Source organism: Rosa chinensis, chromosome 5 (assembly GCF_002994745.2).
Source record: "Rosa chinensis cultivar Old Blush chromosome 5, RchiOBHm-V2, whole genome shotgun sequence".
In the NCBI taxonomy this organism is placed as follows: Eukaryota; Viridiplantae; Streptophyta; class Magnoliopsida; order Rosales; family Rosaceae; genus Rosa; species Rosa chinensis.
Window position 1 is genome coordinate 25,538,809 of NC_037092.1, and position 22,285 is coordinate 25,561,093.

At 36.7% G+C, this 22,285-nt stretch overlaps 1 protein-coding gene across 1 annotated transcript; it reads right to left on the reverse strand.

Annotated features, from left to right (window-relative positions):
- Window positions 1-18,084: 18,084 nt before the first annotated feature.
- LOC112167673 (65-kDa microtubule-associated protein 3-like) lies at window positions 18,085-21,204 on the reverse strand. The gene is made up of 7 exons (XM_040505781.1): window positions 21,079-21,204; window positions 20,718-20,972; window positions 19,940-20,095; window positions 19,722-19,808; window positions 19,552-19,619; window positions 18,578-18,641; window positions 18,085-18,099 (listed from the first exon to the last, which is right to left on the reverse strand). Exons 1-7 carry the CDS (start codon window positions 21,202-21,204, stop codon window positions 18,085-18,087), a joined length of 771 nt encoding a protein of 256 aa, XP_040361715.1.
- Window positions 21,205-22,285: the final 1,081 nt, after the last annotated feature.

The following is a 22,285-nucleotide window of genomic DNA, read 5'->3' on the forward strand; positions in this document are numbered from 1 at the left end:
CTATTGTCATTGCACATTTTCAAATTAGTTTCACCAAGCTATTAAGTTAAACAACACCTCAACAGACTATTACATTCTATGTGAAATGTTCAGACTTTAAAGGATTTTGGATTAATATTGGGCAAGGTTCTAAAAATCGTTAGGCGCTAATCGAGCGGTGGACAGAGGACTAGCGCCCAGACGCCTAGTTGGTGCCTAGGTGGTTTTTATATTTTTAATTTTTAGGGTTAATGCTCATACACCCCTGATCCATGAGAATACTTCTCATACACCCCAATGTCTTATTTTTCTTCCTCTTTACACAACTTTTTCTTCCTACCTACCCATCTTGTCAAACTTCCTACCAATAGTACCCTTCTTTGTTGTCCTTTTCAGTTTGTTTTCTTTGATGTCTATTTCATTGTTTACTTAACAAAAGTTTTGTTGAAACGTGGTGGGCCCATCAGAGTTTTATTTGTTTAAATATATATACAATTGTTGACATTCATCCTCTATTTTCAACGGTAAACAGTACGCTTTACTTAGGGGTCGTCAATGGCCGGCCCTGCCCAAAATTAATGGGCTCGGGCCGGGCCAAAACTTTTTTTTTTATTTTTCGGGCTGGGCAGGGCCGGGCTTCTCTCAAAAATCAAGGCCCATGGGCCCAGGGCCTTACGGGCTTTTTAGGGCCGGGTCGGACCGGGCTTTTTTGGGTGGGCAGGGCCGAGCCCATTATATTTATATGTCATATTATTTTGTTAAAAAAATACAAAAACCTATGAAAAAATGATGATATATTAATTATTGAACAAAATAAAACACAAAATTAAAAAAACATATGGCCTAATGCAATAATTAGTTCAATATAATTACATAAAAATATATTAATACAAAAATTGAATGGGCTTTCGGACGGGCTTATAAGGCCGGGTTGGGCGGGCTTTAATGGGCATATAATGGGCCGGGCCGCGGGCTTTGAACCCTCCGCTCTAGCCCTGCCTCGTACCCAATGGGCAGGGCCGAGATGGGCTTTTCTGCGGGCCGGGCCGGGCTTTTGCCCACTGGGCCGGGCGGGCGCCCATGGGCTTTTAGGCCCGGGGGCCAAATGATGACCCCTAGCTTTACTATTCAGAATTTCGATCATTGACAGATTAGAGTTAATTGTTATTTGCCAAAATACTACAAAAGAATTGAAGAAAGAAAGAGAGAAAGTGAGAAAATTAAAAGACTATAGAGAAAGTCTTAAAAGAGAAACTCCAAATTACTGGGGTCTCATCATTAGTATCCAAACTAGGATCTATAAAGTTGAGCAGGATATTGAAGATCTCTTATATACTTTAAAATAGGAACAAAAACCTCTTGATTATTTAAGCATTGATTAGATCCGCAAATCACTGGTTTCAGAGCTTATAAAATAGCTCAAAAAGGGGAATCCCCAATGGGGACAATGTCTGATTTAATATTAGAGAAGTTGAATTCTCTACTGAAATCCTTTGATGAGAAACATCAGATCCTCCTGAAAGAATTATCTAGATGCCAAGATCATCTAGAAAAACTACCTACTATAATCTACCAATTAGAAAAATTGGAAAACAAAATAGATTATATCAAGGAACTTCCAAAAAGGGAAGAAGAAAAGCTAACAAGTGTTAGTAGAAAAATCCATGAACAGCAAAAAATGCTGGATTCTATGAAAAATATACTGAAGGACAAGAAAGTGCCTACAGTAAAAACAAAGAAAGCTAGTGGATTTAAACCATTAGAAAAACCAGATAAGAATCTTATTCCTAACATGATTTTTCTGGAACCTTCTACTAGTTATGCTAGTATTCGGTATGAAAACCTGAAAGAAATAAGAGATGTCAAAATGATGAGCATCTTCGGAAAAAAAAAAAAGGAGTACAACTCCTAAATGCTGAAGAGTTTGAATACAATGAAATCAAACATGAGGTAAAAAACTCCTCAATTCCAAAGTTAGATTTCAAACAAATCTACAAAAAGGGAACGTTTGATCTGATGGATAGCCATCACTTCAAATTACTTGAATTTACAACCCCCTCTACAACAGGAGAAACAGATCTCTTACTGATCACTCCTGAAGAAGTTGCCAGAGCAAGAGCAAAAAAGTATCAATTTATGCACATTGGAGTAGTCCAAGTTGGCATAAAACTTTTTGCTCGAGAAGGCACAAACTGTTCAGTTCTATGTGTCTTACAAGACAATAGACTAACAGATTTTCAAGCTAGTCTGTTGGGAACACTTGAGGCATCCTTATGCAATCAGGTGGCTTATTTCAACTGCTTCCCAAACTTCTCAACCAGCTTGAAAGATGCAGCTCACTGTCTCCGACTCAGAGCTAAAACAGATGGCATATTTATGAAAAATGATATGCAAGAATTGGCAATAGTATACAGAATATACTATAAACTGATGAGTACCACAGTATAGCCAAAGACAAGGATATCAAACATCCCTGGTCTTACTACTGGATTCCTCACCAGTCAGAGGAACCATTCACAATAGATTCACAAGGTTACTTGGAATGAAGTAACTTTTCATATTGAATGGAAGTTATCTAGTCCGAAGCTACCAGCAGAAAGTGTAAAAGCTAAAATTTATGAAAGCAGAAAGATTGGAGATATCAGTCTAAAATTTGACGATCACAAAAAAAGTGACGTATGTCCTGAAAATATCAGGATAAACAACAATCTTCTCAAAAGAAGCTACAACACTAGAGAAGCTAGTGTTAGTGGTACCAAATACTCTGAAGAACCATCAGAGTCCATCACTGAAGAAGATTTAGAAGTTGATCTGAACAGACCATTAAATATGCTTAGAACACAAAAGCTCTATAACCTCGATGATGAAGCAGAGTCCTGCGAAAATCCTGAACGATTAGAAAAACTAATCGAAGAAATGAAAAAGTTCAAACCAAGAAAGAAAAGAAAACTCCTTCCCTATCAGGATATTGAAATGGAAGAAGGAGAAAACTCCAATTCCAAAACAGTCATCATTAGAGAAAAGGGAAAAGTAAAACTCCCTACACAGAAAGCCCCTACGGGCAGAAATGGAGAAAGAAATTCTCAAAAATTTGTTCCAGAGGACAATATACCCAGAGTACCAATTTCCTCTCATGGTATCTGGCTAAATCTAGACAAAGCTCTAGACAAGAGAAAAACTCTTGACCAATGGGTTGATAGCCTGATGATGGCTTCTGCTATAACCCTTGGAAAATTTGAAGTACCAGATCTTCAGGTGTAGTATGAAACTACTCTCACTGGAGTAGCAAAGAAGTATTATTTCTCTTTTAAAGAGATTGCCAGAGGAAGAGACTGGCTAGCTTGAAGAGATAAAAATTTCAAAATCTCCTTATGATTTTGCAGTACCCCTGTATGATCAGTTCTGTGAAGATCTCTCAAATCTGAGTGAGAAGGCTAAAGAAACGGTCAAATCAAATATCTATGCTCTCAAAATTTGTGACATGAGATATTTTGAAGAATACTTGAATGAATTTCAAGAATATTACTGTACAATTTGAGAACAAGAGAATACTGATTTAATTAACCTGTTGCACATGAAACTCCCTGAACCATGGAGAACAGTTGTGAGAGAAAGCATCGCTAAAAAACCAATTGAAAGATTTTCAGTTGGAGGAATTGCCGACAGAATCAGGCAATTACTGAAAGAACAATGCAAAGCCAATCTTAGAGCAAAGATGGCTAAGAAACAACTCAAAGGAGTTGAAAATTTCTGTTATGGAATATTGGATATGCCAACTAACTGGGGATGTCATGAATCCAAGTTCCACAGAAAAAGAAAAGAAAAATATTACTCGAAAAAATTCAAAAAGAGTAATAAGAGAAGAGATTCGAAATTTAAGAAAAGTTCCAACTACAAGAAACAACAGGATGAAGATCCTAAAAAGAAATTCTTCAAGAAAAAGAATCACCGGGTCAATCCTCAGAATACTCAACCAGGCAAGAAAGCTTGCAAATGCTGGTTATGTAAAGCTGAAGGGCACTATGCCAATGAATGCCCAGAAAAGGGTAAAAGATCTACTAAAGCTCTATTTGAAGAATATGAGCCTATAGTAGAAACAGCAAACATGAAGGGCTATGAAATAACCTATTCTGATGATGAAGATGACGGCATGTCAGTTTATTCTGCTTGGTCTGACGAAGAAGAATCATCTTATTCTGAAACAGATTCTGAAATAGCATACTTGGAATCTAGACAGATGAATGTTCTACATGTCAAAAACTGGGAAGAAAGTAAGACTGAGGCAATAACGTCTTCTTATCAGGTGAACCCTAGTACATTCGTTTGGGACTACTGCTAATGTCACGAAAAGAATGGACTTCCTATGTTCTGTGAAAAGTCAAAAAAGACTTATCACAAAGAATGCTTCATAGCTGAAGCAAGAAGAAAGATCAAGAATGGCCTTGTCAGCCAATTGGTAGAACAAGAAAATGAACAATATTTCTCTGAGAAAAAAGAGAGAGAATTAGAAACTATGGAACCCTCTTCTTCAAAAAAGGAAGAAAAAATCGAAGAAGAAAAACTCGATACAGTTATTGAACAAATAGAGGAAGAAAAACTCGATGCAACTATTGAACTGGTTGAAATACCAGAAAATGTTCCAAAAGAATGTAATCCATTCATACCTCAGGAACAAGCTCAAGAAAATGAGGTACAACAATCGAAAGTCGTCTCTACTAATAGATACAGCAACTACATAGAGATTGGACTCAAATTCCCTGATCATAAAAAATATCATCTATATGCATTTGTAGATAATGGATCAGGATTTACTGTTGCAAAGAGATTTGCAATTCTAGAAGAACTCTAGAAAGAAGATAAGAAAAGAACAGCTACTGGTGTTATATTTGATGGAAGCCATCTCACCATGAATAAAGTAGCAAAAAATGTTCACATCACCATTGGTGGAGGAACATTTATCATCCATAACGTTTGGCAATCTGAAGGCCAAGGATCAGGTTTCTTGTTGGGAAATGATTTTATTCTCCAACAGAGATTCATCCAGGATGAAGAAGCGATAGGCTTCAGAAAATGAGAACGGATGTTATGGGCGGACAAGCTTACTCAAGCCAAAAGTGTAGTAGGTCCAAACTTTACTACACAATATCAGAGATCGCAACAGAATAGTGGTGATCTTACCCCTTACAAAGCCAAATTTGAAACCATCCTCCAAATCAAACAACAAGAAGAACTACCTGTTGAAGAATCATCTTCTGAAGATGAAGAAGAAGAAACAACTAGCACAGATGAAGAAGCTAGTTTCATTCACGAGCATAACCTCAAGCACTTTTAGAATAATCTTGAGTCCCAGAAAATTCCCACTCTTGATAAAATCAAGAAACTACTCGAACAGAACATCGATGTAGACCCTCTGAAGTTTTGGGAAAAAGACCCAGTGGTCTGTGAATTGAGATTACATGATATGAATGTCATCTGTCATGTCAAAGCTATTCCTCAGTACAAAGAGGAAGATAAAAAAGAATTCAGAAAAGACATTGAAGATCTCATGAACAAGAGATTAATTCAACCTTCCACTAGCCCTCATCATGCTCCAGCATTCTACGTGAGAAACCCTGAAGAAAACCTCAGAGGAAAAGCTAGAATGGTAATTGACTATAGAGATGTCAACAAGAAGACTGTCAAAGACGGTTATCAGATTGCTCAAGTAAGAGTACTGATCAACCAGCTCAGAGGAGCTAAAGTCTTTTCAAAATTCGATGCAAAGTCGGGTTTTTGGCAAGTCAAAATGCATCCTGAGAGTGTCCCTCTCACTGCATTTGGAACACCACAAGGCCACCACGAATGGTTATTAATGCCTTTTGGTCTAAAGCAAGCTCCCTCAAACTTTCAAAGAAAGATGGACAACATTTTCAAACATGTTGCGGAGTTCTGCGTCATCTATATTGATGACATCCTCGTCTTCTCCAAAAACAGAGAAGAACACTTGAAACACCTCCACAAGGTTGTAAAGATGATAGTTCAGCATGGAATTATCCTAGGAGAAAAGAAAATCTTCTTTATCCTTGATGAAGTTGATTTCCTAGGAATAAATATAAAAAATGGAGTGATAAAACTTCAACCTCATATCCTTGAGAAGATCTGGAAATTCCCAGATAGAATTCCTGACGCTAAGAGTCTAGAGAGATTTCTTGGTGTCATAAATTATGGGAGAGATTTTATTCCCAAAATCTCAGGGTTAACAGCAATGTTATCTAACAAGTTCCAAAAGAAAATGGAACTTCACAGAAGATGATGAAAAAATTGTGAAGCAGATAAAATATCCCTGCAAAAACCTCCCTCCTCTACAACAACCAGAGGAAAATGATAAAATTATCCTCCAAACAGATGAGAGTGATAATTATTGGTCCGGTGTAGTTCTGGGAAAAACGCCTGGAACTAAAATTGAAAAGATCTGCAAATTTTGTAGTGGCAAGTTCAGCCCTGCAGAACTAAATTATCCCACAGGGAAAAAGAAATTTTGGCTGTTAAGAAAACAATTTTAAATTCTCCAGCTTTTCTTGGAAAACCCTTTACTGTCCACACCGATTGTGCTAGAGTAAAGAATTTCAAAATTTCCAAACTTGATAAAGCTACTGATAAAGGAAGACTAGCAAATTGGCAATTATTTCTTAACCAATATGATTATAATGTTGAATTAATTGCATAAAACAAGAACTATCTTCCAGACGCATTAACCAGAGAACTGGCAATGTTCAGCCGAAAAGATGATGACGAAAGTCGCAATCCTAGAAGCAGAGGAACTGGGAAAGAACATAAAGTTGCTGAGGATCCCAAAGAAAAAATCCTCAAAAGATTCCTGCTAGGTCCAAAAGGACTAGCCACAACTGATCAATCCCAGGGTAAAGGATTGGCTAGCCCGTCTCAAACGGCAGATGGTAAAGGCTCATCAGGACCGTTGACGGCTGTTGCTTTGCCAAAAAGCAAACCTACTCCAACTGGAGTAATAAATGTTTTTAACTATGAACTTCAAACATTTGATGCTCCTGTGTTCAGAAATGGCAGGAGACTAGCATACCACCAGAAAGCAATTCTGGATAATCTCCTTTTTGCTTTTCAGGAAAGAAGAAGTGGTCTGATGTTCCCTGCTCTCTTTGCACTAGCTGAAGAACTCTATGAAAATGCTAGACCACAGTTTGAAGAACATCATACACAGCAGAGTGCTGTCAAAAAAGAAAAAATTCACTTCCTCGATGATCCAGAAAGTGCTAGGGTCCCTATCATAGCACTCAAAGAATCAGACTGGCATGAATTCCATAGTCTGATAGGAAGTCATAATTTTGAGGACCGTATTCCTCCAACTCTCTTCATTATTGCAGGACCATATGTTGGAAGATAGTCAATGTTCAGAGTGAACATCCTCAAGAACAAAAGTTTTGGCTTGTTGAAAATGGTTTTGTCCATAATCTGTGGATTAAAATAAATGATGATCTCAAAGGCTTGCCCCCTATCATTGTCAACACAGTCGAAAATATTAGAAAAAATGACTATACGCTTCGTCTAAAGTTCAGATCCACTCCTCCAGAATGGATCCAGAAGGCAAACGGTGAGGTTGAGTATATTTCTCCATATCATTATGTGAGAATTATTCAAAGGCAATATCTTTTTCCTGCCTGTGTTGGATACAATGGCCAGCCAAACTCAAGCATCCCATGGATGAAAGCCATGGCTCTAGAATATATCAAAAAGATCATCTCTGAAGATATCAGCAATACCTTCCTGGCAGCAGGAGAAAAAACTATTATCACTGCTTACGATCATCCTGACGTAGTCAGTAGTGACCTGCTCCTATCTCTCACCAGAAAAGAGATAGATTCGACACTGGCATGCTTACAGTGGGTGGAAAGACTTGAAACAGACAACCATTACAAGATGTATGTTGATACAGATCTCGAAAATAATGCAACAACTGTTAGAATGGCCCAGGCAGACAACAACCCCTTTGTCTTTAGCCACAACTCAGAAACTGACGAAAACATGTGAAGCTACAGGTGAAGAATAAGCACCAAAAGTGCAACTGTAGAACTTTTTACTTTTTCAAAAAGAAAAGAAAAAGACATTTCACCTACTGTCTTTAGGCTTTCCCCATCCAACCTCCACCAGAAAGAGCACTCAGGAAAGCAGAAGAGTCATGGAGTTGTTCTGTATATTGTGAATATTTGAATTCTAGTTTGAGGTCCTCTCTCTATATAAGGAGCCTTAGTTTCAGTAGTGAGGCATTCGAAAGGAGAGACAGATAGAGAATCATAAAAATTGAGCAGAAGAGTCTTCTCTCAAATAGTATAGCAGTGTGCTTCCATTCCTGTCTAAGTGTGAAGTAGTGTGCTTTCATTTCAAGTAAGTATATGTTCTCATTCTTATGAATAGCTAAACAGCCTTTTGCTGTTTACCTGAGAATGAGGCTCTGAATGTTTAATATATATATGTATATTTGAATAAATAAATTCAGGTTGCTCACCCACTTCATCAAAAATTATAGTCGTTATTATTAATCATAGTTGTCATTATGTTTCATTATCTAGATGCATGCATCCTGTAGAAACCCAAGGTTCTAATTTTACTATTCACCTGAAAAATCAGTTTCAAACCAAAAATCTAGACAAGCAGCTGTGATTCCGCCTGTTAAAGTAACAGTTAGGCAGGATGCCGTTAGGTGAAAAACTTAGGCATGTTGAAGGCTAGTCTTGTTTTTGTTTTTGTCGTTTGAAGCAAAGTTTTTTTAGGTAGAATGATATTGCTAAAACCACGGGTCAACATAGGATACAAAATGCATTATCTTGAAAAGACCTATCCCTATTAGTCTTTTCCCAAAGTAATAGTGTAATACAAGAGTGTTGGGCAGTTGGGCACAATACAGAAGCTTTTTTGGTATACGGGAAAGAACCCTAATTTTTAATTAATTTATATAGCATAAAAAAATATAAATAAAAAGATATAAAGACTTAAAAGATATATAAAGACTTATTTTATAATATATGAATAAGAATAAATTATAATACGTGCAATGTAATCAAAATGGGAGTATTGATGGACTGGGCAATTTCAGTTTGGGCTTGTAGGGAGACTTGTTATTGATCTACCAACATTTGGATGCTTGGCAATGGAGGCTCTTGTAACCAAATCGAATCTTTAATAATAAGACCATCAAATAAAGTTAAACCATTCAACTATTCCTATGATCCTATCCATATCAAGACTCGCAGTAATATCAAGACACCAACTGATAGTTTTTTATTTATTATATCCGTTTGGTGCCAACTCTCAATCTCATCTGTTTGTGGAAAAACCCAGAAACTCAGAAGTACGTGAAGGTAATTGGTGCTGATCATATCAGACTGCGCAAAGGATTAGTGGTGTTGGTAAAAAGTAGAAGCAACAGAACCATGACTTGAGGCGTCTCCTTCTCAATCACATGGTCTATCCAATCCCCTGCACTGCTGGCGGCTTTGCTTTGAGTCTTTTCCAGCTCGTCTTCACCGGCGTTTCTCTCACCAACATCACCTTCACCAATGATTCTAGGCGGGAAGTCGCCTTACACAGTGATGACGATGTCTCAACGATCAGGTAAAAAGATCTGATGGGGAAGGAGAGAGCGTCCAGCTCAAATGCCCAACAAAACCCAGTAGAAAACCAGCCTAGCCCAACCGCTTGGTCTCCCATTTAGGCCACCTAAGTGACCGCCCAACCCCTACTCACCCAACATCACTGATTTACCATTACTCGAGTCGGAGAGTCATAGCCCAGCGCCTAGGCGGCCTAGTTTTAGAACACTGCTATTGGGTGTAGCTATAACTAATCTCTTTTCTTTAAAGCCGGGAGACCAAATTGTAGGTCTGTAAGGATGTTCACAACAGCTAGCTAGCCTTCAAGGAATGGCTCGTGAGTGACAAATGGCTTATTGCGGTAGAGCCAGGTGCGGAGGTTGAATTTACATGGGGAAGTGAAGGAGGTGCCAGATAGTTGCTTGGCATAAAGGGCATAAGGGCAGAGGAGGGGGCTGTTCTGGCCACAGGGGAAAGCGTCGGGGAGAGATTTGGAGGAGAAGTGGTTGTGGAAGCTGGACTGCTAGGGGAGGTCCACAATGGTGGTGGAATCGAAGCCTTCGGTTTTAGAGGTGATCGGTCGCTATTCCATTGGGCTTTTAGGATTAGGATTGGGATTGGGGTAAGGGCTTGTGCTTGTTTGTTAGTTCTTAAAAGTATGTGAGAGTTTTTCAGGATGCAGAAGAATAGCTGGGGATGACGTGACATGGTCATCGGTTAGAGAGTTGTGCTGGCAAGTCTTGGTTACTCGCTACACTGCATGACTCTGTAACAAATTTTTGGAGTTTTTCTCAAAGTTATAAATGATAAAAATCTTGAAATCAATTTCTTAATTTTGACTGGCAATACATTATTGTTTGTGCACTCAAGTAACGCTTGTTCTTAGAGCTAATGAGTTATAGTTATATGTTTTCGTAGTACGGCATTCTCTAATCACTATGCCAAAAAGGCCTTCAGACGACACACTTCAGACGACATAAGTATTGTTTTATGTCGTTTGAGTTTTTCAGACGACATAATTTTTTTTCCTGTTGTCTGAATATAGACTAAAACCATACTGGTTTAATTTGGAAAAATGGTGAGCATTCAGATAACACATTTTTGTCATTGTAGAAGATGGTGATTTCCTATCTCAAATTTGGAGGGATATCCAAAAGTTGATTAAGTACTTTTCCCTGTCAAATAGCCAAGCCCTAGTTGACTGGAAAATGTTACAACATTCAGACAACGTTTAAATGTTGTCTAAGTGTGAAGCTTGTTTTAAAATTTTTCAAGTTATTTTGACTTGTGCTTTTTGATATAGAGATAGACCTCGACACCAAATTAAAGTCATTTTCTCTCGTCCTTCAACTCTCTCAGCTCGACCTAGTTAGAACCCGTGAAAACGAAAAACTCAAACACCAGCCTCTCTCCTTCTCTCTCAACTCTCTCAGATCTCGATTCTCACTCCCTCCTTCATCTTCTCACTCTCTGGATTCTTCTTCTTTGTCTCTCCTTCTTCTTAGTCTCTACTTCATCATTTGCATCTGGATTAATGGAGCTCTCCAGCAACAAATAGAGCTATTTTCAATTCTGATATTGGTAAGCAATTTAGGGTTTCAATTGTTTTTTAGTTTAGGTTTTCGACTGGGTTCAATCTTCGATAGATTTTAGGGTTTTATCTGCAGATTTTGGGTTTGCTTATTATCCAAAATTTCGATTTTGGGGTTTGATTTCGATTAGGTTTTTCTTCTATTTGGGGATGGGGTGATTGAAATGGATAGCTATATTGGGGTTAGTGCTGTGGTTTTCCTTCGATTGAAATGGATTTATGTGTTGGGGTTTTGAATCTTTTGATTTCCATGTTGTTTGACAAGAACTCTTTCTTCTTTCAATTAAAACTGATTTGTATTGAAAAAATCATGGTTTTATCAATAATTGCATTGATGTTCTTCTACTAGATCATTTTGATATATAAGCATGTAAATGTTGTTGAATATTTACATACAGTTCGATGCAAGAAAGTTTATATTAACAAGCTTATTGCAATTTTAGACAGCTAGGTTATGTTCAAAAAGGAGTTTGACAGCAGCTATGTGGGATTTATGAAGGATGGAGCTAAGTGGTTGGTGGAGAACACTGAAATCCTTCTTTGTATGCAGCTATCACCAGTAAGTTCAAATTTCCTATCTTTTCAAGTAAATTCGTTCTGTTTCAGTCATTCCAAGAGTTTGGGTGTGATTTGTTGTAAATTTGGTATAGGTGACTGGATTTGTGAAATACAAAGTGGGTGTTAGCAACTGGAATTTTATTTGCTGTAGCAGTTGATTGGCTATATGAGCTGCTGAAAGCTAAGGCTTGAGGTAGGGAAAGCAAACTTTTCTCTATAGCTTTGATTCTGATTTGGTATGTAATTGGTGTGATTGTGTTGGAACATTTTCCTCTGCAATTTTTAAGTGCAATTTGACAAGTAGAGAGTCACACCCCAAACATCTAACCAAATTGTATGTAGATGGTTTAGTTTAGTTACTACTGGGATATGAAAAGCCAAATGGGGTTGTAATGGTTCATGCATCCTCTTTGTATTCCCTTGTTTACTCTCCAATGTAGTAGCTAATTTTTTTGGCTTGTAAGCTAGTTCCTTTTGTTGTGTCTCTCTTGTTTGTTAAACAGCGACAAGCGTGGCCCGTGGCCCACCATTGTACCGATACTGTCCCAACTTAACCACCCGTTAGGTGTTGGGTTTTAATCACAAAAGGCCTCGGTACAATTGGGTGAGATCCACCCACTTATAAGTTATATTTTATTTGTCACTTTTCCAATGTGGGATCTTTCCTCTCCAACACGCCCCCTCACGTGCAACCTAGCTCTAGGTCTGCACGTGAAATTCATTCATCCAATTCCCATATTGGAAATTGGGACACAAGCCTCATATCAGAGACTTGGTCAATACAATCCAAGGCCCACATTCATTGGACACTTGGTAATTTCAATGGCGATACAGGGAACCCCAATTTGGGCTCATGATACGTGCCTACGTGGAGACGCAATTGGAGAAGGACCCGCTCTGATACCATGTTAAACAGCGACAAGCGTGGCCCGTGGCCCACTATTGTACCGATACTGTCCCAACTTAACCACCCGTTAGGTGTTGGGTTTTAATCACAAAAGGCCTCGGTACAATTGGGTGAGATCCACCTACTTATAAGTTATATTTTATTTGTCACTTTTCCAATGTGGGATCTTTCCTCTCCAACATTGTTTACTCTTAAAACAAACCAACTTTAAAATCAAAACTTCATATTGTGGTTAAAACAGCTTTGCTGAATTTTCTGAGAAAGCTGCTGATCTATTAAATTTAAGCGTTGTGTTGCCTTACTTACTGATCTCCAAATGTCGTGAAATTTTGATATATTTCTGTTCTGCTAGTTAAAAAATTATCTGGAAAGTTTCACCTTATTTCGATGTATAATGAATCTTCAGTGATTTTTCTTTTCAGTCTGGTCTGCTTTGGCAAAGTTCCAGAATTTTTAGTGTACCCTCTAATTTTCTGCTGAGATTTGAACTCCTATTTGAATCATTTAACCTATGGTCTTTGTATTTATTGAACTAGACATTCCAATAGTTGTTTCAAAATTGATTTCTTGTCAATTGGTTGTAAAATGAATTTTTGGTGGATTTTCTATTTTGACTTTGTTGCTGCTATATTTTTCTAAAACATGACAGTTTAGTCTATTTGCATCCATCATTTCCCTTATTTGTTGAACCTTGATTAGTTTGAAATTTTAATATGTCGTACCTTAATATGTCAGCTTTCATTCTGGAAAATTTCAACTTCATTGTTACACAAATAAATTTTCCATAAATCCTCAAAGCCAAACTGTTCTTGCCTAAATGTTACACTTTAAGTTGTGTCAAATTTGGTCTTTTTTCTGAATTTCTTTTGCACGAGATCATTGGGGAATGGAGCCTATGAACGATAGGTCAAGCAGAGTTAAGGTGTGTCTTGTAATGGAGCCTGTTCCAAAATTGATGATGAACTGTTTGATTTATTGTCTCTGAAGAACTGTGCAGCCAGAAATTGATTATGGTTCAGTTTCATTGTTCTATATCCCAAACGGTGAGTTTTGATTCTCTTCCTTTGATTGAATTTTGTTGCAGAAGGAGTTGAAGCACCTAAAGGTTTTGAGGATGGCAGTGATTTACATGATGATATGTGTGCTGAATCTGTACGAGTACACAAAGAAGAACTAGGGGCATATGAGATTGATTGTGTGGACTATGGAGGTCGCTATGATCAATATTATTGCTCCAATCTACTGGAGATTCAAATGAGTGCTTGATGATTTCCTTGGTTTACTCAACACGAAGGTAAATCACTCTTATCCCTTCTTACAAGCAAAAGAAGAAATACAAATTGTATGGAAGTACGGACCCAGAAGTTTCTCAGATTCATTAGTTTCTTTGGGATGAATTAAGTGCAGTGTTAGCTTTTCACACTTCTCCATGCTTTGGGCAAAACTAAAACCGGTGGTGAATTGTAATTTGCTGGACTTGATGTGAATGCTACTATATGAGAATGCTAATCAGTAACTAGTTTCATATTTACCGGCATAACAGAATTAAGCTTCCTCTACTTGTTAACCTCTTTGCTCAATCTGCCGGTTTAGATTTAAAGGTTGTTTTGTTGTAGGAAAGGACGTGCTTGTGAGTACTGCTATGTTTGGATATAAAATTAGACCTGGATTATGCTTAATTACAAAGTCGAAATGGGATATTAATTTTCATTTGCAAACAAATTTTGGAGAAGGTAGTTGTGTTATTTGGTTAGCAGATAGTAAGTGTTATTTTGATGCTTTCGCTTATAATACTGGTTTAATTTGCTATACATGAAATCCATGGTAATGAGACCAGAAAATTCATGCAAGGACTTTTATGACTGGTGCTGGATGAATAGGAGCTAGATTGCCAAATACTCATGGAATTTAATGTTCCTAATCCATCTATTATTTTTCTGTTTTCATTAATAGTTAAATAAACCATAGTCGTATGACTCAAATGATTTTCTGATGCTAGTTATGGGTTTTGTATATATGTCTTTCTGCATTCCTTACATTCACTGATGTTCTATTTGATCAAAACCTGGTAGATCTCCTATGAGTAAGAATTTGTATGGTACAAACAAAATTATTGTTAATAACTGGGTTTAAAATGATTGCTTGCTTGGGTTCTTCTTTCTGGTAAAGATTTAAGGGGAATGATAGCAACAATTAATATAAGAGACTAAAACTTGGATTTTGAACAAGTTTTGTGTTTTCTGTTTACTGCAGGAACTCCGTATTTATTGTGGCTAATTGAGTTCTGTTCCTATCTTTATCATCGTATGCATCTTTTTTCTTTATTTGAGTTCTCCAAATGTGGATGAGCTTTCTGACATAACTAAAAATACATTCACTAAACAACAGGTATTTGGTCTTTTCTTTGTGGTTGAATCTCAGTTAATCAATTAGTAAGGCCTTATTCATGGTAATAAATAGGATTCATACTAAATGTAAATTTATGGTGATTGTATAGGTGATCAAGATGGAGGTTAACTATCTCTAAAATTTGAAATGGGAAATCCCATTGTTCGTACATACTTGAGGTAATGTTGGTTCTGAAAATCATACACTCATTTCCGGTCATGTTATATTAGTTCATTTCTACAAGACTGACATCTTAATTGAGATTTTCTATTAACATGTTATGTTTGTTTCTCCCCTATTTTGGTGATAATCATGCATGCTTCTATGTAGGAAGCTGTCAAGGGACAATTATGGAGATTATGTGATCCCCAGGGGAAGCCACCAGGTGTAATGTAGTAGTACAGCCAGCTAGTTCCTATATTTAACTTGTGTCTAGTGGAAATTCTTCCTTCATTAAGTATTTGGACTTGTCTGCAGATTCAGATTAGTAGATATGGGTTATTTTGAACTGATGCTCATGATTAGATTTGTGTACATAAGACAATGGTGGATTAGTGAAAATTGCAATAAATGATTTTGGATGTGTATTTTATGATTTTATGAATGAGCAATTTTAATTTTCAGATGCATGCATCCCAATTGTAACAGGGGACTACTAATATCTCAAATTGCAAGCTACAACAAAGCAAACCAAAATGTGTGGTTGCAGCTGAACAAAAACAACACAAAAAACAATTAGAAGTCTAGCTATTGTCTTTTTGCATTGGGACGACAGAAAATTGTAGTCTAAATGGCAAAACAACAACATAAGTTAGACGAAAGTGTTGGCTAAAGCGTATAATAACAACAAATAAGTGTGGTTGGAATTAATCACAGACAATATAAAATACCTAATAAAAAACCTTTCACACAACACTTAAGTGTCGTATGAATGTACCCTAGACCGATATTTAATTGTAGTCTGAAATACTTTACAACCACAGATAATTGTTGTTTAAAGTCAATTTACACAACATTCAATTGTTGTTGTATGGCAGAAGAGACTACATATGAGCCTTCATATTTCTTACTTAAGGGCATTCATGCCACACAATTAACTAGAAATCTGTCTTGCAAATATGATTCACACAATAGAATTTATATAAGACTGTGGTTGTTTTTCTTCTCAGACAACACAAAATTGTTGTGTTACCGCTTTTAAAGATATAGATCACATTGGTCCCCAAATGCAAAACTCATCAGACGACACAATACTTTTATTTGATTCTGTTGTCTGATATCCCCAAGACATGACACCATACTAGACGACATATTTTGGTTCGTTCAAACGACACAACTGTTATGTCGTCTGAAGGCCTTTTTGGCATATAGTGAATGGTAGGTTCATAGTCCATATTATAGATCCTTGTTTTTCAAAACCCATATCCAATAGGAGTTGAGTCTATTACAAAAATAATGGGGTCTAAACAAAAATAATGGGGTCTAAAGTCTATACGTTGGTTTAATTATCAAGGTTCTAAAAAACGCTAGTAGGGCGGTAGCCCACAGTTTTTAATTTTGAATTTTAATTTTATTTTTATAACATATAAATAGTAGTTTCTCATTTTCGTAACATATATTATAAAGTGTAGTTTCTCAAGATTTATTTAGGACTAGGCATGTTCTTAATGACTTATTCATTGATGAGATTATTTAGGACAGAAAATGATATATTAGTAATTGAACAAGACCATGATTCATCCATTTTAGCAGCCAGCTAAGCAGAAAAATCAATCCTATAATTAAAGGTGCCAAACCTTTTCCTAGATCCATCATATAATATTAAATACCTTTTTATCCATCCCGTATTCATACAATCATATCCACACAAAAAAGACTTCACCTTTCTCTTCTCCCTCAAATTCTCGATCTCCCTTTTTCGTACAGACCCACTATGGATTTAGCCTGCAACACTACTAGGATAAAGTTCATACACATCAGTCCACAACTGATGTTAAAAAAAAAAATCCGATGTCTCAGTGGGCGATGTTAAAGATAGCCAAAACTTAGACATCGGTTCATAACTGATGTCTAGTTTGCAATGAGACATCGGTTTAACGTTCAGAATCGATGTAAAAATGTCAAACCTTTATATTTTGGCATTAGATGCAACACAATTATCCATTTTAACATCGTTACTTATTTTAGAAACAATGTCTAATAATATTTTACACATCGGTTCCCTTTAATTTTTGCTTGTGGTTCATGAGCTTTTCGCGTGTTTGCTACATAATATTCCACTAGACATTCAATTTACATTCTGTAGTATAGTTTGAACTGATATAATTACTCATTTTAACATCGGTTCCTGAAGAGGAACGATGTCCAATGCTATGTTGGACATCGGTTCCTTGGTCGATATCGATGTCCATATTAATACTTGACATCGGTTTTTGTTTTCAAACTGATGTATTTTCTCTTTGTTGACATCAGTTCTTGTTTAATAACTAATGTATTTTATATTCCTTGACATCAGTTTTTGTTCTCAAATTGATGTACATTCTCTTTTCTGACATCAGTTTTTATTTAGTAACTGATATACATTCTCTTTTATGACATCAGTTCTTGTTTAGTAACTGATGTATTTTCTCTTGCTTGACATCGGTTTTCATTTTTAATCTGATGTAATATCTCTTTCCTGACATCAGTTTTGTCATTTTAAAGCAAGTCTTTGGTACTAGAAAGCTTATCTACAAATAACAAGAAATTCAAATGTAGTTTAAATATTAGGGAATTGCATTAATTTCTATCCAACATGAAAGCTGTTAATAATTTGAAAAGTTTTACAAAATAAATCCTAACCTACTTTAAGGCTAGTCCAGAAGATACCACTACTATAATAACTGCATGCAGTTTTGTTCATAATTGCTGCAATTACTACATCTACGACGGCCGCATCTATTTCTACAATTAGTGGTAGAACTAGTTTTGCATGCTAGTCTTGGTTGCTTTCAGCGATGATCAATCTAATCAATTGACTTGTCCAAATTAGATGAATTTGCCTCTTTATCACTTAATTGAGATCATTCACTGGTGCCCTGCAAAGCAGAACGCCAAAATTAAGTACTCATACGAACCATATATAGCAAAAGCTCATAATGTAATGCTCTGAAAAAGGACAATCAAGTGATTTAAGGACTATATTGAGTATATTCAAAAGCATAGAAAATATAGTTGATATGATCATTATATTAATAGAAGATTAAGTCTGTTTTAGAACAAAAGATGAAATAGATCATGTTCTAGTAACCAATGCAGCAACATAGTAGTACCTACTTCGAGATTCTAATAACTTTTGCTAGACTGAAACCCCTTTACCTGTATTGGAACACAATACAGTATATATGAGGAATGTAAATAAATAGTAAAATGAGCATTGATAGCAGTTGGCTATGCACAACAGATAGGACATAAAATTGTTTGATATCACACCATGTGAATATGACCAACCCTAAACCACAATTTGAATAACTTTTACCAATTGGTCTAACTTTGAAAGTACTTACACCATCGTACAAGAATTCTAGCCCTCTTTCTTTTTCCCAAGCTGTGGCTTTTGAAGTCAATGTTTCCACCATTCCTGCTCCATTAACCATTTAAAACAAAGAACTTGAGGAAATATAAAATTCACTATGGTACTAATTTTAAGTTCAACATAAGTTACTAACAACCCGTTTATACAAGAAATTGCTAATACCCTTGCTTTCCTGTTTCCCGATACACTAGTGGTACATAAAGTCTAAGAGCTGCATATCTGTAATTGTCATATCTTCAGTGTGTAAGTGTGTATTGTTATGTGGATGAGTCATATACCTATGAAACAACTGATAGTTTGATTCACTATAGCAAATAAAGGCATAACATGGAACACAAATATATACATCTTCTCTGCATGCAATAAATAAAAGGATCCCATGCAAATTACAATTTATCCCTAACCAAGTCTTTACCGGGAATTTTGTTTACTAAAACACGCACTTTCTGTGCACGTTTCAAAGTAATATGAGCACCTCTTCCTGCTGTATAGCGATTATCATCCTGAAAGCACACAACACGGAAGGACAATGAAGTGAGATGTATTCCTTGAAGATTTTAAGTGGTTAGTATTGACAAAGTAAAACAGAAAGGACAATAATATGTGAAAAAAGAAAAAAACAAATAGAATTCTCAACCCTATTGTACTCCTCTAGCCAGGATTCTTCTTGACAAGCACTTTTCAATCTTTTCTAGTATGTCTTTCCTGCTTAGAGCTTCCTCTTTTGCTCTTGCGATTTGAAGCTCAATTTTTTCCAACAGGCATGCAGGGTCCACAGCTCCTAAACATATTAAATACACTAACGAGTTGACATTGAGTTTGCTTCTACTGATCCATGAGTTTATATTTCGTACGAATTATACAAGTAATGGCAGTTCTTACATTAGAAACTAATGGTTTAATGGACCAAGAAATAGTTTTATAAGGTAATACATCACTGATGGCATTCACTTACAATGAAGCTCTCTCGTATCTTAAAGCTACCACAGCATTGCTATTAGTTTCCGTAGTGATATACACAACCTAAAAGAACAAAGAAAGAAAGAAATTACCAGACTCTATAGCTTCATTCAAGTATTCTGCAGCACTCAATATTTCTGTAACCATATGAGACTGTCTACATACCTCCTCCAGTTCCAACTTCTTTTTCAGAAGGATCTCTTTGAGCTTAATTGACTTGAGCTGCTCCAACTTTGACACTTCAGCTTCAACCTGCAGAAAGAAAGTTAATATATTTAATTAAACACATTTATGCTCCAAATGTTGCTATAGAGCAGATGCAATGAAAAAGTATAACATATATAACCTTATCTAAGATCTCTGAACTCAAATAACATACTCACATCATTTAGAAGGTCTATAGAAAGAATGTTAGTCTCAGTGATTTCATATTTTGAAGTAGCTATGCGACTAGTTACATTCTGATATTTCTTTTGCTCCTCCATAGTTGTACCCATCAGATTCCACATCTCCAAGAGGGCACTTGCGAAAGTTTGAAGCTAGTACAAAGGCAAAGTTTAGAGATGCTAACAAAAAGAAATGTTGATTTTAATAATTTTGCACCAAGAAAAAAAATACAAGATCTACTTTACAGACAAACTAACCCTCTGCCATCTCTGTATCTTGAGCTCTCTCAATATCTGAACCGAATTAGCCAAACCCTCGTGCTATTCGTTACGTCTTTTTCTCCATTAAGATCATCTAAGGTGGGGTGGATTTCATGAATTGTGTGTTTAAAATCCATACCAAGAACCAAGCACAGGGTGTTTAGCATGCTCATATGGTCCATTATTAGCTTCAAACGATTCCTCTGCATGGTATGAATAGAAGAAATAGTAAAGCAGCTTCAACTTTATTAGGAGGGAAACAAATTTAAGAGGATCTGAGACTACATTCAAAATAAATGGATACATTGCAACTATACCCAACTTAGTACAAGATGCCTCTTACAGGTTCTACTCTTCAAATAATGCTATTCTCATCATAGCCATTGGTTTTGAAGCGAGATACTTCAATGAATCCAAAATGCAAAACTATTTTCAGTATAAATGCATGGATTTTCCAGCAAGAACAACTAAGTAAATTTGAGATGGAGCAAACAAGTTCAAGGGTATACAAAACCTTCTCATCTTGATATTCAAGCAATTGCCTATGTAGTTCTTCTAGCCTTTTCAAGGACAAGTCAGTCTCTTCCACCACCATTTTGTACAGATTATCTTCCAAGGACCTGCTTATTTCCGTCGAAAGACTCTGTAACTGATCCAAGACAGAAAACAATTGGTCCTTCCTTTCAATTTTCCGCTTCTTCATGACCTCCAATTGTGGGATAATGATTTCAAGCTCTTTCTTCAAACTTCCACTGATCTTATGATCAAACTGTTAACAAATAAAATACAGAAGACTCAAATGGCAAGACCTCTTTCAATTAAAATCTGAGCAAAATCATTGGAATCTTTAGTCCAGACAAGACTCAGTCACTTACATGTAGTGGTTTCTCACCCAGGATAGCACATATGTCTACAAACTCTGCTTCACAATTAGCAATTGCTTGCTGCAGTTGAGCTTTACACTGTTTCGCCTCGTCAACTTTTGTCCTAAACACCCCCATGCAATGCTTACTTGTATTTCAGCATGAACACCATTACAGCATTGCGCATGCATTTTAGAATAATCATAGCAAAAACAATTTTAGTACACATAACTCTTCACTGAATTCACAATCTATCATTCTATTATCAAAAGGAACGAATCAGGCTAGAGTAGAAAGAGAAACCTGCAAATATTCAAGGCCGCCATTCGATGGATTTCACTTGGAAACAGCTTCCCAATCTTTAACGCAGCCCTTGATAACCTTTTCAACCAGAGAGAGAGAGAAAAGGAATTGAGAATCAGATCCCTCCTCACCATGTTTTCCAGAATCAAAATCGCTTCTCTACAACATCGAATACAATCCAACAAAGCAAATCACAGCTTAAAATTTGAATCTACGAGTAAAAAATGGGAGCCCAAAATAGAAACCAAGTAAACAGAGATTGAGAACAGACCCAAGACACAGACTTTGAAGAATCAGAACTCGAACCCAGAAAGTTTCTGCTTTGCTGCTTGAGGAAGAGAGCAACTAAGAGTCCGAGGCTGTTCATCTGAAAACCCAGAAAATCATGGAGATGTTCATGAGAGATAGATCGATTGAAAACCTTGAAATTAAAAACCTAGACAACTTCTTACTGAGTTACAGCGACGGTCGAAGAGAGGGACTGAGAGGGGGAGGGCCATGGAGAGAGAAGGAGAGACAGTGACTACAGCTTCGACTTTGGCTTCCCAACTCTCAGCAATTGGCAGATTCAGTGGATTTCAGAAGAGAGATTAGAGAAGGAGGCGGAGAAGGAGGAGGAGAGCGGTCGGAGGTGGAGAATGAGGAAGAGGAGGTAGGTTGCTAGATGGGCCGTGTCCCGGTGTCGCGGTCTGGGACTGAAAATTGGCGGAGCGTGGGAAAACCTAGTCAATATGAGTCATGGGAAATCTGACTAAGTGTTAGGATGGAGTGAAAATTTGGCTTCCCGCTTGCATAATTTTAGACTTAGTACTTTCCGCCTTTTTTTTTTAATTTTGGATGAAAAGTATAGACATCAGTCATATATAAGAAATGATGTTAATTGTATGAATAAAAATCAAATTTTTAAGAACTGTTG

Excerpts from the sequence above, each read along its gene's own strand:
- LOC112167673 (XM_040505781.1), bottom strand. The coding sequence starts at position 21,204 with ATGGGGGTGTTTAGGACAAAAGTTGACGAGGCGAAACAGTGTAAAGCT. Across the intron at positions 19,809-19,939 it reads CTATAGACCTTCTAAATGAT|GTTGAAGCTGAAGTGTCAAA; the intron begins GTGAGTATGTTA and ends TTCTTTCTGCAG. Across the intron at positions 18,642-19,551 it reads AGATACGAGAGAGCTTCATT|GAATGGTGGAAACATTGACT; the intron begins GTAAGTGAATGC and ends TTAATGGAGCAG.